General features: G+C 45.5%; 1 protein-coding gene across 1 annotated transcript in view; it reads left to right on the forward strand.

The window, feature by feature from the left end:
* The window catches only part of LOC119168588 (monocarboxylate transporter 12), a 48,491-nt gene that overhangs the window by 17,207 nt on the left and 16,150 nt on the right, over nucleotides 1-15,134 (forward strand). The window contains exon 3 of the mRNA XM_075890800.1: nucleotides 3,491-3,634. Within this exon, the coding sequence (XP_075746915.1) occupies nucleotides 3,491-3,634 (144 nt within the window). The remainder of the gene's footprint in view (nucleotides 1-3,490; nucleotides 3,635-15,134) is intronic.

Raw genomic sequence — 15,134 nt, forward strand, 5'->3', positions numbered from 1 at the left:
GATTTAAATGAGTTGACCACCAGCCTGAATATGTATATGAATGCCATCACTACGCACTTGCCTTGTTGTGGTCATCTACTGTTGTCGCGCCACAACAAACTTTGTTACTTAGCAAGCGCCTGTATATTAAATGTATTATTGCTCCTATAACTACTAGCCTTGCTTCGTAAAACATTTGAATATACAGCTCGGCACATTCAGTGCATCGCCCTTTCGGAAAAAGTGTGACTTTTTAACAGCAAAGTGGTTTATGTGGGGTTCCACCAAAGTTCTACGGAGATAAATTTATCGTGAATAAGTTATTTATTGAAATACACCTACAGTTGGTAAAAAACAACTTCCGCCGCCGGGAGTCAAACCCACGTCCAGTCTCTCTTCAACGCATGGTGCAAATCGACTCGGCCACAGACATGCGCCATTCAAGCTGCTAATTACTAGCTTAATAGACACCATTTGCCGTTATCAGTACTCTGAGCTTTAAACCATTCAGAGGGCGCCCTTCAAAGGTTTTCTACCCGCCCCATGCACCCGAGCTCATTTCGTTGTGAGGGGCTGGTGTGTACGTTTCGTGCTTTCACCACACTGCGTAAAGTCGCAATGAGCCCGAAGATCAGTGCCCTCCTTGCGGCGGTGAAGCGTTCAACGCAAGAAATAGAAGAATTTTGTATAGAGACCTATTTCATGTTTGTAAACACGGTAGGCGCCGAATGACGTCACGGAACGTTGGCTCACCCAGTCGTCCCCGCTAAAAGCACCCCGCCAGCCTCTGTGATCACGTGACGACGAGCGCAGCAGGTACACAAACTGCCTTCGAGCACAGCACATGGGACGCCTCTTGCATGTCCACAAGCGGCGGCCCCTATATACAGAGAAAGTTCCAGTGGCGGTAGATGGGTTCTGAAATGAAAATATGAGTTGTCTTGACGTGCATATCTAGATTTGAGAACCTCATCAAAATATACGAGGCATCTTAACAGCGGAAGTGTAGCTCATTTGTGAAATGTCATCATCGTTGCTGTAGCCTACGTCACACGTGCACATTTTAACTTGTACTATCGCAAGTATAGAACCAGTTCAGCAAACGGCTCTAGGGTACAATATGCAAATGCGTGGTGTAAAAATGCGCAACCTCGAATTGTTACGGTAAATCCTTACAATAACAAATGTGCCGGAGAAGTTATTCATGCAGACAATCAAGGTGACCTCGGCGACGCTTTCGTCCACCATACGCTTGTGATAATGCTTCAACAACGTGCTGTGGACAATACGGTTACGCACCTGTAAGGTCCGTGGCTGAATGTGTAGTCTCAAGGCAACGCTGCGAAATGCGTAAGGAACGTAGACTTACTCGGCAAGTTTCCCGAGTAAAGTTTTTCTGTAAATTCACACAGACATGAAAAATTCGTGAAGCGCACCACAGCCAGAACAGCCCTGCCCAATACCCTTGTGTCAAGTGTGTCATGGTAGCCACATATAATCATAAAAAGCATATGATCTAAGTCAATCTTTCGTTCACTGCTATTTTGATAACGCGGGAAGAAACACAAGCTCGATCATTGGCTCGATGATCGAGTGACACCTTTAGTTCAGAATCGAAAGTTGGGCTAGTTGGATATGCATGGTATAACTGTCAGTTCAAGCGTGCGAATAAATAGAAAGGAAAAGAGGACAAGCGCTTGTGCCCTGGGTACTAGAAATGAATTGAAACAGAATCGAAAGTTGGGGTAGTTGGATATGCATGGTATAACAGTCAGTTCAAGCGCACGAATAAACAGAAAGGAAGAGAGACCAAGCGCTTGTGCCCTGGTTACTAGAAATGAATTGCGACAGAATCGAAAGTTGGGCTAGTTGGATATGCATGGTATAACTGTCAGTTCAAGCACACGAATAAACAGAAAGGAAGAGAGGAAGCACTTGTGCCCTGGGTACTAGAAATGAATTGCAACAGAATCGAAAGTTGGGCTAGTTGGATATGCATGGTATAACTGTTAGTTCAAGCGCACGAATAAACAGAAAGGAAGAGAGGACAAGCGCTTGTGCCCTGGGTACTAGAAATGAATTGCAACAGAATCGAAAGTTGGGCTAGTTGAATATGCATGGCATAACTGTCAGTTCAAGCGCACGAATAAACAGAAAGAAAAAGAGGACAAGCAGTATAACTGATATAACTGACAGTTATACCATAACTGACAGGTATAACTGACAGTTATACCATGCATATCCAACTAGCCCAACTTTCAATTCTGTTGCAATGCATTTCTAGTACCAAGGGCACAAGCGCTTGTCCTCTGTTCTTTCCTGTTTATTCGTGCGCTTGAACTGACAGTTATACCATGCATATCCAACTAGCCTAACTTTCGATTTTTTTGCAATTCATTTCTAGAACACAGGGCACAAGCGCTTGTTCTCTCTTCCTTTCTGTTTATTCGTGCGCTTGAACTTACAGTTATACCATGCATATCCAAATAGCCCAACTTTCAATTCTGTTGCAATTCATTTCTAGTACCCAGGACACAAGCGCTTGTCCTCTCTTCCTTTCTGTTTATTCGTGGGCTTGAACTGACAGCTATACCTTTAGTTCACGCGAGCATGACGTTATCTTTTTGACATGTCAATGACTTGCAGTTATATCAACAATGGCAACCGTGAAAATGCTTCGAATACGGTTGTGCTATCCAGTACGTTAACCTGCTTTGAGGTAAACGTGCTCGATGCGCCTCCACGGTTTATTTTTTGAAAATGCGTATTTCTATGACTTATTCCAATGCCAGAAAGAGCTAATCGTTTTTTTTTTTGTGGGGGGGGGGGGGGGCGGGGGTAAGCCGTTTCAAAACATAATCGATGAATCAGCGTCGAAGGCACGTTCTCGCGTTTCGCAGCTGCGGCTGATCTGCGGGTGTGTTCGTCACCAGAAAACTAAAAAAAAAAGATGAAAGATCTGGCCCACCCTTTTTGTGCCTTCCCGCGCAAATGAACGGGAAAGACTTTCGGTACACACTTTTTGCTTTTTTTTTTGAACGGCCACAAACTGCACACGCACCAGCGAAAACACAGCAGCAACTGCAATAGCTACCGCGTCTTTCGCCTTCGAAGTCAAACCAAACAGCCGACAACAGCACTGCCACATTATCGTGAAGTGTGTCCGGAAGAATTCATCTATACGACTTAGTCATACATCCTATAATGGCACAGGTTTAAAGTTATTCAGAAAAGTCTGCAGCGGTGTACGACTGATTTCATTTTATCCACCATAATTATATTCATATATATATATATATATATATATATATATATATATATATATATATATATATATATATATATATATATATATATATATATATATATATATATATATATATATATATATAACTAGGACACGTTCAACTAGGACGTTGAACAATGCACCATTGCAAAGTTCTCTCAAAAATGGAGTGATAGAATTGCGGTGTGTATAGCCGCTTGTTCAGAAATGTTTTCATTATTTCAGGCTGCTTTGTGGTGCTCCTACAAAAGTTTCTCACCGTGCACCAGATAACTCTATTTGGCAGCATTCTGCTCTGGACGCCATTGATCGGCGCAGCCTTCTCTCCGAACGTCACATGCATGACAGTCACCCTCGGTGCACTGCACGGTAAGAAAACATGTGACGGCTTCTAAAGCTTTTACCGATACACTGTTACGGTTGAGATCTGTCATGTGTAGTCGACAAAAAGTGATCATCAATGAGCTGCCATGCGCATAGTTTTGATTGATTTGTGGGGTTTAACGTCCCAAAACCACGATATGATTATGAGAGACGCCGTAGTGGAGGGCTCCGGAAATTTTGACCACCTGGGGTCCTTTAACGTGCACCCAAAACTGAGCACACGAGCCTACAAAATTTCCGCCTCCATCGGAAATGCAGCCGCCACAGCCAGGACTCGAACCCGCGCCCTGCGGGTCAGCAGCCGAGTACCTTAGCCACTAGACCTACGCGGCGGGGCATGCGCATAGTAACCAAGCAAGCACTTGGTACAGAAGGTTAACAAAGCAAGCTGCAATACGGGTCCCTGATCAGTGTTCGCCGACCACGTTCAGCACTGAGACACTTTAATCCTGCCTTTTAGCAGTATCTCGCACTGTGGAGGGAAGTTTTCGAACATCTATAACTCCATATCAAACTGCTAATGATATTTATAAGTATTTTTTTTCCTGTGAACGATCAATCAGTGCAAGGACCTACGTGCACCTACTCTTGAAAGCAATAGCATAGAATTGTTCGACAGATTACTGCCAGTTGGTTTTGTGAAGTTTCTTTCTTTGTACTACTTATGTATTTGCCTTATACTTATGCTTGAGCACATTGTCTTAGTTTTTGCTGCATTTCCCCATCACACATTTCGTGCGCCTGTTTTGCTTTGAGAGCTGTTTAAGTTCATTGATTTATATCGTCTTAAATTCACACTACTGTTTTTTACCAAAAAGTTCAAGCGTCAATCTTGATTGTAACCACCATTCTGCATTGACTCCACCAGGAGTTCGCCGTAATGATTTATAAGTGGGATTGAATGTCCCAAAACCACTTTCTATGATTATGAGAAATGCCGTTGTCAAGAGCTCAGGAAATTTCAACCACCTGGATTCCTTAAAGGAGCCCTCCAACATTACTCGACCCCCCAAGTTTTACTCTTGTGTTGTGTAGACTGAAGTACAGACGGACTAATGCAGCAAAGAAAGGTAGAGATAACGGCACTCAATCTGAAGTTATTTTACTTGGAAAATTAAACCTTAAAGAAAGAAATGCCGACCCTCAACTCTATTTTCGAGGGGTCACATGACCATATTTCACTCGGAAGGCTGCCCCGATGAAATGAGCTAGAAGCGCCTACGTGGGGGAAACTCGCACCCTAATGTTGCTTTTTTTTCCAAAGCATTGTTGACTTTGTGTTTGATGCCTGGCTTGCCAGAACGTGCGCGGGAGCTACTGTGTCGAAGGTAGGTATTTTCTGCTGTTTTTCTTTTTACACTCCGAGTCACTCCCTCCCCTTATTCTAAGAAAGGAACGCGTGGAACGACGAGGACAGCAAAGTACTGTTGACCCTTCGCACGTTGTTTGGTGAGCCGTCCGACCAACAACAATGGTGCACTGCACTCCATCAACAGCTCACGTGCGCAAAAAGTCAGCTCGCAAACTTTCAAAAGCAGGAAGAGGGAAGAAAGAGAGAGAGGTCTCTCGTAAGGATATCCAACCCGCGCAAGCCGAAAACCTAGTGGCGAGATGGCAGTCAGCGTCTCTGTCGTGGTTTGTAGTCGCGGCGATCTCTTTGTTGTGGGATTGGTTCAGGGGTTGATTGAAAAGCACAGGGACAAAAATTGAAACAGATTAGTCACCTCAGTTTTGATCCTATGCTACAATCGCTTCCAAAGTTGCATTTATTCAATAATTTGGCGGCAACCTTCCAGCGTCATTTCCGTCCGCAAAGTTGTGACGAGGCCACTACGTGGTGATGCAGTTAGCAGCGATGTAGTGAATTCATTGCGTGAATAAAATATTGAATCATATGAAAAGCGTGCTTAGACGAATGCTGAATTTCTTTCCAGCTATCGGTCTACGTATTCCACAAATAAAAAACAGGTGCTTCAATAGTGTTGGAGGGACCCTTTAACTTGCACCCAGATCTGACAACACGTGGCTACAGCATTTTCACATGCATCAAAATTGCAGCCATCGCAGTCGGGACTCGATCTCGCCACCTTCTGGTCAGCCACCGAGTACTTTAGTCACTTGTGCACGCTGAAGAAGAGGAATTAGCAGTATTGTCAAATAATAAATAATAATCAATAAACTATCTACCACATGATGTGCCCTTCCATTATTGCTGTACCCCCTGTCCCCAAGCCAACCGGGCCGTAGTAGGAGGCGATACTGCTGGGCTGTTTCGACCTTCGCGCGTTCTGATGAGCTCAGCCAGTAGCTGACGCCAGTAGGGTCCCATACTAGACATCGCCACCTACTATTCTTAGTTGAGTGACCTACCAATCTTACAAGTTGTGCTTGAGTGAAGACGATCACGGTGTCTGCGGCCACTTCCTTCACCAACAGCTCTCACACTCAGCCATTCGTCACAAAGTTGTGGTCCTCGAGGGCCTCTCTTGACTTCGATGGCTCCCAAGTAATAAAACTCGTTCTCTAAACGCGCAATTCAGGAATATTGGAGCTGTGGACGCACGGCCACAGGTTAACGTCGCTTACACAGTCTTCCACACGAAGTTTGAATGGGTGCAGTACGAAAAGCATCGTCTTTTCCACGTGCCAATAGCTGTTTCTTTCCCCTCCAGGGCGTAAGATAGAGCATGTGCATGCTGTGTAGCGACTCTACGGACCCCTACGAAGGAGATATATGACCTCTTCACACGTCCAACCATGCGTGACTTAGCCGTGTCCATAGAAAAAGGGTTTCGGGAGGCTGAGCCGTCGCCTGGGGATTGAACCTTTAAGGCCCACCGGCGGAGGCAACGCACTCCTTTGGCCCCAGCTTCACGTAGATTTCCCCCCGGGGTTGACCAACCCAGGGTAATTTGATAGCAGCTTTTCATTTCTCTAACTTCTCTCATCTTCGTCTCCCTCTCTCACGTTTTATGTTTTCTGTCTACTTGTCACTCTCGTGTTCGTACAAATTTGCTGGCGGCTAGGGTTCACCTTGTAAAAACAGCCTATCTTGGTCTAGACGCATTCCGTTATGGAAGCCTTGTACAGCTAGCGTCTGCAAGCTTTCAGCATCCGCGAATTTCTAGCGTGCCCCCGTTGGGCTCCATGGTGGGCGGCCGCCAACGCTGCTGAACAAAATACACTAAACATGCATAGAACATTTCCCCTCCAAATTTATTGTACCTCGCCAAAGCGGGATACGCACCAAGAACGAGTTTATCAATTGGTCAACAAAACATCTTTCGCTTTCATGTTATAAACAGTGATAAAAGTAATAAGCAAGCCAGAATTCTATTACCCTTTGTACCTGCGAGGTGTCTTAATGGCACTTTTGGTGACTGGTAAACAGTTACCGAAATGGCCAGTGAAGATTTACTTGTAGAACTGCCGGAAAAGACAAATTTGAAAAGCTGAAGTTCCTTACAACATTTAGTGACAAACCAATCAGTTTCGCACCGCACAGGCCTATGAACTCATTTAGCGGTGCGCTATCTGACGCAGATTTCATTCACCTGACCGGAACTGAACTTCTGCAGAATGGAAGAGCAAGAAAGGGGCTAACATGGAGCATATAAAGATCACTAAAGGCAATAAATAAATGAAAATACAGAATACTGGTCTTTGCTTCCAAGAATCTGCCTGTAAGCATTCAAATCGTTTATACAAAAACTGCTGTCAGGTCATACATACTTACTCCTGTCATCGTTCCTAATGTCTGGGATATGGCCACGGCTCGCAAAGCTGTCAAGGTAGCCAAACTTGTGCACGATGTGGAGTGCCAGGCCATAAGTCCGACACCTGCACAGAACTTGCGCACTGCTTGAACTGTGATGGAAATCATGGTGCATATGCATGGTCATGTTCTTTCCGGAAAAAAGAAGAAGAAATATTACATTGAAGGTGAAATAAAAGACTTTGTTTAAGAAAGAATGAAGGAGAGGTTTGCCCAACGTACGCTGATGTGGCGGGTCAGGGGGCACCGTCACATGAGCCCTCGCCACTCCTTCGGCCTGCGCAGAGCGAGCCATTGGCTGCGACACCTGCTCCCAAGGCGGTAGTAGTTGAGTCTATTCCGCCTACTAGCGAACTGAGACCGGACCCTCCAGGGTCCTCCGGTCTCAAGGCTTCCCCTCACCAGGCGAGGCCTTAACTTCGCACAACCAGCTCGCATGTGCGGGCATCCAGTGCCTCCGAAAAGGCAATGGATACGGCGCACACCTTGGTGCCGAAAGATCGGCGTTGCTCCTTGGAGCGCGCCAAGAAAACCTAAAAATAGATAGCGCGGCTTGATGACGGCCCTTTTATTTGAATTTCAATTTCCCGCTTAAACAGCCACCTGTTTTTCATTCACACAGCACTACCTGGCCTTCATCATGAACACACAAATTGTACAATAAAACGTCGCGGCCAAAAAGTTTCTTAAAATTAACCAGAGGAGACACTGCCGCTGCAATCATTCAGCGACCCTGCATCGGCATTGTGGGTATGACAAGGATTTGCCTAGTTTTCGTACTTGTGGGCGGCGAACGCCCTTGTGGCTTCGTTTATTGCTGTGTTTTGGTTTTGTTTTGAAGGAAAGAAAAACCGTTTCTCAATTCATGACCCGATTTGAAATGGTAAGCCTAAAGTAACTGTCGAACATTGCCCGATTTTCGTTTTGTGACAAAGCAGCTTCAAGCCACGTGAAGCCAGAACGAACGTAAAGTGCGAAGACTAGACAAGTGTATGTCATACTCATAATTCTGATGCTCGCTAAAGCACAATACGTTGCAGCTCCCATAGAAACTATCGCCAGGGGTCCCTCTAGTGTATATTGGTGAAACTCTATGGTCGGGGCCCTTTTGGGAACCTTGGAGCTGTCCAGGGACTTTTACACAAACACTCATCTGAACAACTATGTGTAAAACAAACACTTAAATCCAAAGCACACCAACATTTCTACGTGCCTACATTATTTTCCGAAAGTACCGTGATGACGCCATAATAATATCCGGAGGTGTAGCCATTCTAGTCAATCGAAAGATCGCATGCACACACAACTACAAACGTCCCTTGAAGCAGTGGCTTTTCGAGCTGTCGCTTTCGTCAAACAGATCACAGTTTGCACTGTATACGTTCCTCCAAACTATTAGCTACAAGAACTTGATTTCCGATCATTTATTGCTGAACGTCGCGATGAAGGCACCTAACCTTCACCTTGGGAACTTGAATTCGCATAGCAGGCTATGGAGTGTCTCTCGTTGCGATGCGCAAGGTCGACTGATTGAACACCTCCTTCTCTCGTCGAGCGCGTGTCTCCTGAATGAAAAAGAACCAACCCATACTATATTCTTGCAAAGAATACCCATTCCTCTGTAGACATAAGCCTCCTCCTACCTCGATCGCTTGTGCCTCTACTTCAAGGAAACGTCATCAGTATTCCCTACGGAAGTGACCACTTTCGCGTAGGTTTCAGTAATGAATGTCATCCGCATGTTCCCAAATTGCTCATAAACGAAACCGACTGACTCGTAACATTACTCGTTTAAGTTGGACTCTCGTATGGGGCTCAGGATAGACGAAGCTGTACAGTTTATCACAGATTTTCTTATTGACGCAGCAACCAAGCGTACCCCGCAAACATCTGGACTGCCGGACAAGTGGCGCGTCCCATGGTGACACTTCGTGTCGTAATGCACAAAAACAGCAAAACAAGGCATGGGGTTGCTTTGGAACTCACCGGCAGCCGAAAATCTTGACAGGTTCAAGAAAATGAAGCTTCAAGGCAGAGAAAAGCGTCAGCAGTCCGAAATAGAAAGTTGTCAGGAGTTTATATCAGGCATCTATTGATGTGCACACGAGGCTAAAATCTGTTACATGGCTAGATAAGTAGCAGGAATACAAGCACACTCACTTCCACTCATAAACCCGCAAGGTGGCAGCTTAAAAGATCAGGCGACCTTCCTCGGTACAAACTTTGAATGGTTGTCCAACTAGTCACACTATACCGAAACTTCGCAAAAATACAAGACCATAATAGAAAAGCAGAAACTAGAACACAAATGTACAAAATACGGGGAATACAACCAAACTTACAGCTTGCCTGAGCTCGGAACATCGCTAAACTCCTGCAGTAATTTCGCCCAGGTTCAGACCGTGATCTGCATGAAATCGTGAAAAACCTACTCATCAAAACACAAATAACATAACTTTCCTTGTACAATGCTATCTGGTTTTCTGGCACTATCTGTGCTTCTTGAAAAGAGGCTATTGTTACTCCGATTCTAAAGCAAGGCAAGGATTCATCCACCGTTGGCAGTTACCAGCCAATCGCACATACAAATGCCTTGTGTAAACTTTCAAAATGATAAAAAACTGTGGTCTTGTGCATTTTATTAGAACAAACAATTTTCTCGACCAAGTGCAGTGCAAATTTTGAGAGGATATATCCACCACCAACCATCTGGTACGTATCGAGGCACAGATCCGGCATGTCTTCGTCCACAAACAATACTTCACCTCTGTGTTCCCCGATATCGAAAAAGCTTACGATACAAAGGCAGTGTGGAATATTAGGAATATGTCCTACTTTTTTGTGCGTGGTATAATGTTTACTATAATCTAATGGTACTTGTCCAATCGGACATTTCGTCTCCGAGTGAGCAGCGTTCATTACCAAACATTTGTCCCAGAAACAAGAGTGCCACAAAGTGGTGTACTTAGTTGCACTTTTTCTTATCAAAATGAATTCCTTGCGCTTGTCCATCCCCCGCAATATGTGCTACTGCACGTAGGTCGACGATGTCCAGCTCAGTTCGACTTCTTGTAAACTAGCAATGCGTGACCAGCAGGTTCAGCTTGATTTCAACAAGGTCTCCGATTAGGCCCAAAAAATGGGTTCCGACTGAATCTACAAAAAACACACGTGTGTATTGTTCTCCAGGAAGAGTGGAATTCATTCCGAACCAGACATTCATCTCCGAGGGGAAGGTTTTTCTGTTAATGTTGAACCTAAATTCTGTGGCTTAATCTTGTACCCAACCCTAACCTTCATACCGCACATCAAGCCTTCCAAAACAAGGGCATATAATTCTTGAATGTTCCAAAGGTGTTGTAACACACTGCGTGGGGTAGTGACAGAAAGTGTCGCAGGAGCTTGTGTTCTCATACCACTTGCTTAGAATATGGGGCAATAACTTATTAGTCTGTGACATGTACTACCCTAAGGATGCTTGCTTTTGTTCATCATCTAAATATTCGCCTCTATACGGGTGCTTTTCGCACTAGACTCGTGAAAAAGCCTGTACGTGTAATCAAACGAAGGATCAATTCATCTACAGAGGTAGAACATGTCTTTTAAATACTATACTAAAGTGAAACAGATAATGAGCACCCTTCACAGTCTACAATTGATAACATATCAAGTTCTCCTTTGTTTAAAAATTGGCTTTCTAGTATAAAACGTACCATCTACATCTGAGAGGGTTAGCGGTGGAATCCGGAGTGCCACTTCAGCGCCGTTTGAAGGCACCCGCAACGTGCCTTTTACCGTGGCAGTGGCAGATGATAGATTGCGACGTCTCTTTCTTAGAGTTTACGAAGCAGACGTCCATTGCACATACCCAAACGTACTTTCTAAAACTGCAACATAAATACACACGTCCTGAGTTCTTTACCAATTCCTCAAAGCCCAACACTTCTGTGTCATACGCAGCCGTCGGCCCACTTTTTCCGGAAGCCGACGTTCTGCACTCCGATACGAGCATTTTAGCATGCTACACCCATATTATACTTGCGGCCTATAAGCACAATAAAGAAATAAACCTCAAAAGGTGGTAATATATACAGATTCCCCAAGCGTAGTAGAAGCTCTCAATACCCTCAAGAAGCAACAAAAATCTGTTCTTGTCTCGCTCTACTCACTTATAACAGTCTACACATCTAAACAGCATGTCGCAGTGTGCTGGGTGCTAGGGCACCGCGAGATACAACGCGACGTTTTGTTGGTTCAGCTAGCTGCATCCGCGAAACAAAACCGCTGCCAATACATCGATGTCAATCCAAGCGCTTGACTTCAAACGTTTTCTAACTCAAAATCTCAGGGGCAGAGCACGTGAGACAAACAGATAATAAACTCCATGTTATCGAGCCGCAAATCGGTCATTGGCCATCATATCGAAATCTTGCCACAAAGAAGTAATAGTTACAAGGCTCAGGACAGGGCATACACAGAGAGCAAATTCGTTTTTTTTTTTTGTCTGGTGGCGATGCTCCTCGATGTGCCAGATGTGGACAAGCACTCGTCGTACTTCACATTGTAATCCAGTGTAAACAGTTAGACACGCTGAGAAGGCAACACTTTCCATTGCCTACCGACAACAGATACTACTTCACCCTTCAATGTGCGTCGGTAGGGAACCACTTTTCACACAAACGGGGGGACGCGGCGTTTCAGCGCGCGCGTGAGACGCATGTCACGTCGGCTCCTTCGGAAATCGACAAATGTTGTGAACTTTTGGCAAATATCCACCAGAAATTGGTTTCAGCGTTTCGGCGAAGCCTTAAGGAACCTCTGGATACCTATTTTATCCAGGTAGGCCCATTTTCCGCTTATCTACGACTGGTTGAACACCACGCGACGCCCGAGCCCAGCTAAGCCTAACGCCGACAAGGCTTACGCCCGGGCTTCCTAGCCATGGCAGCGTCCACGAAGACAGGCTACGACCCCAGCACGATGCAGTGGGTTGACATCGAGGTGGCAGAAACACGGGAAGACCCCATACCAGGTGAAGACGAATATCTTCAGATCATGGTTCGCCAACTGCAAGAGAAGCTCGCTAAAATGAAGCCCCGAGGCTCAACGGCCACCGCCCAGCCACAGGCTCGCAAAACAGGATCAACACCCGCAGCTTGCGTGGAGTCCCCGCGGTAGCTGGCGACGTGGAAGCTAACACACACGCCTCGAATCCGGTTGGACGAGTTGGTTATTGTGCTGAAACCAAAAATAACCATGGATCTGAACGCTGCGTTCGGCCCAGGCGGGATTGGCACAGCAGTGCAGCGCTTCACCGGCAGCTCCACGAACGCTGGTATCTCCGTGTGGCCGGAGTGGGACCAAAACATCGTTGTTGTAGGTGTGAAAACGGAAAGCCTGGCCTCGAAGCTCATCGAGGACATCACGCTGACGATCGGGGACCGCCAGGTACCATTTCAAGGACATTTGAAATAAGCCGGAGAAACCTGCAAGGGTGTCGTCACTGTCGCATACAATGAAACTTTGGAATCCCTTCGACGCAAGCTCGAGTGGATCGACGGCGAAATTTTGTATGTGCGGAAACTCGGAACATCCAATGTTGCAGTGGTGACCTTCAAAGGACGCCGCGTTCTAAGATTCATTCACTACTGCTGTGAAAACATGCCAGTGCGCTACTACAAGAAAAGGGTTCCGGCATGTTACCGGTGTGGAACGGTGGGCCACAGACCGGATGCGTGCCCCAATCCGGACAATCAGCGGTGCATTCACTGTGGTGTGAAGGTGGAACTCACTTTGGAGGGCCCAGTGAAGCACGACTGTCAGCCCGAGTGCCTTATATGCGGTGAAAACCATTTTACCGGCTCAGCGCAGTGCATCGAAAATTCCGGAAGGCATGGAAGCCCGCTCCAACACAGCGGCAACATGGACAAAAAAACAAGCAAGAAGAGCCCTCAGCAGCTCTCAGGACTGACGAAAAAGCGAAGCCCATGCATAACAAGCCCAAGCCGATCAAAGCCCAAGCCGGGCAAAAGTCGAGGCTGTCTACCTTCGGCGCCGAGGATTTCCCGTCACTGGCAAACCCGCCCAAACAGGTGAGCAATTGGGTAGGGGTCTCCTCTCAGTCTCCCACCACCAGCAAACCCGCCCAAACAGGTGAGCAATTGGGTAGGGGTCTCCTCTCAGTCTCCCACCACCACCACTGCCTCCCCCTCCAATCCTGAAATTTTAAAACAATTGGAAGTTATGAAAAAACGCATTGAAACTCCGGAACGCGAAAATCGGGCGCTGAAGGCGTCGCAGGCTGCTACTCCTCCACCACCGTCGGAACCGGTGGCTATGCACACCTCCGACTGCTCGGACGATGAGCAGGACAATCAGTCAGACGTATCGGGCAACACTAGTGTGTCTAAAACTGTAGTAGGTGCTTCGAACGACATAGAAGGTCGACTAAGCAGACTAGAGGCTAAACTTGAGGAGCAGAGCAAAATGATCCTAGAACAAACCAAGCTTACAGTACAAGACATTATTCCGCAGCAGCTGAACCTATCAGTTCAAGCCGCTATGCAAGACCTCAAGCAAAGCGTTTTGCCAATTCTCACAGCCAGTGTACTGCAAACCATTCAAAATTGGCTCACACCCCAATTGGACGAACTCAAAACTAGCATTAAGACAACAGAACAACCCCGACGCAAAATTGTTCATCGTAACCTGGCAAATTCTGAATCCGAGAGCAACATAGACCAGTCGTTAACAAACCAAACTGAGTCCCCCACGCCTTTCCAGGCTCCCACGCTGGCTGCAATGGCGAAAGTGACACCTCCTCAATAATTTTATTTATTTATTTATTTATTTATTTATTTATTTATTTATACTGCCAATTCTCACTTGAGGGTCATTACAGAGAGGGAAGCATGGGATATGGAAAGTAAATAAGACATTGATATTTTCAGCAACTTTGAACAATAACACAATAGAATATTCATTGCTCGGCAAAGTAAACATCAAGAGCACATTCAAATTTTTAGCGTCAGAATTTTCAACAATATGTCACGGCAATTTGTTCCACGCTTCTATAACATCAGGGAAAAAAGATTTGCGAAAGACGTTCGTGCGAGCACCGAAGGGGCGAACTGCCACGTCATGATTGATCCGGCTGCTGAGCTTATGCGGGGGGTGTACGTAAATTGTTTTATCTATTTTTATTTGACCATGCAATATCTGAAAAAATACTTTTAGGCGCTGCTTTTGTCGTCTAATTTCTAGAGATTCCAAACCCCTTAATTTTAACATCTCGGTAACCGAATCAGTCCTTTTTTACTTCGAACATATAAATCGCGCGGAAAGTCTCTGAATTCGTTCCAGTTTACCTATTAAATCCTTTTGGTGGGGGCTCCAGGCAGCACAAGCATATTCTAAAACAGGGCGCACAAATGTTTTATATGCAAGCATCTTGACGTCTTTCGTAGCACTCGATAATTTAGCACGCAAGAAACGCAGTTTTCTGTAAGAGGCACAGCATACATTCTCGACATGTGCACGCCATTTCAAATCATTCGTAATATGCACTCCCAAATATTTAAATGCACACACCTGGGGTAAATAATTAGGTCCAATGCTGTACGTAAATGGTAAAACGTGTTTCTTGGTAGTTATAAGCGTATATGTTGTCTTAGAATAATTTATTTTCATATCCCATTTATCGCACCATGT

Source organism: Rhipicephalus microplus, chromosome 3 (genome assembly GCF_043290135.1).
Source record: "Rhipicephalus microplus isolate Deutch F79 chromosome 3, USDA_Rmic, whole genome shotgun sequence".
Taxonomy (NCBI): Eukaryota; Metazoa; Arthropoda; class Arachnida; order Ixodida; family Ixodidae; genus Rhipicephalus; species Rhipicephalus microplus.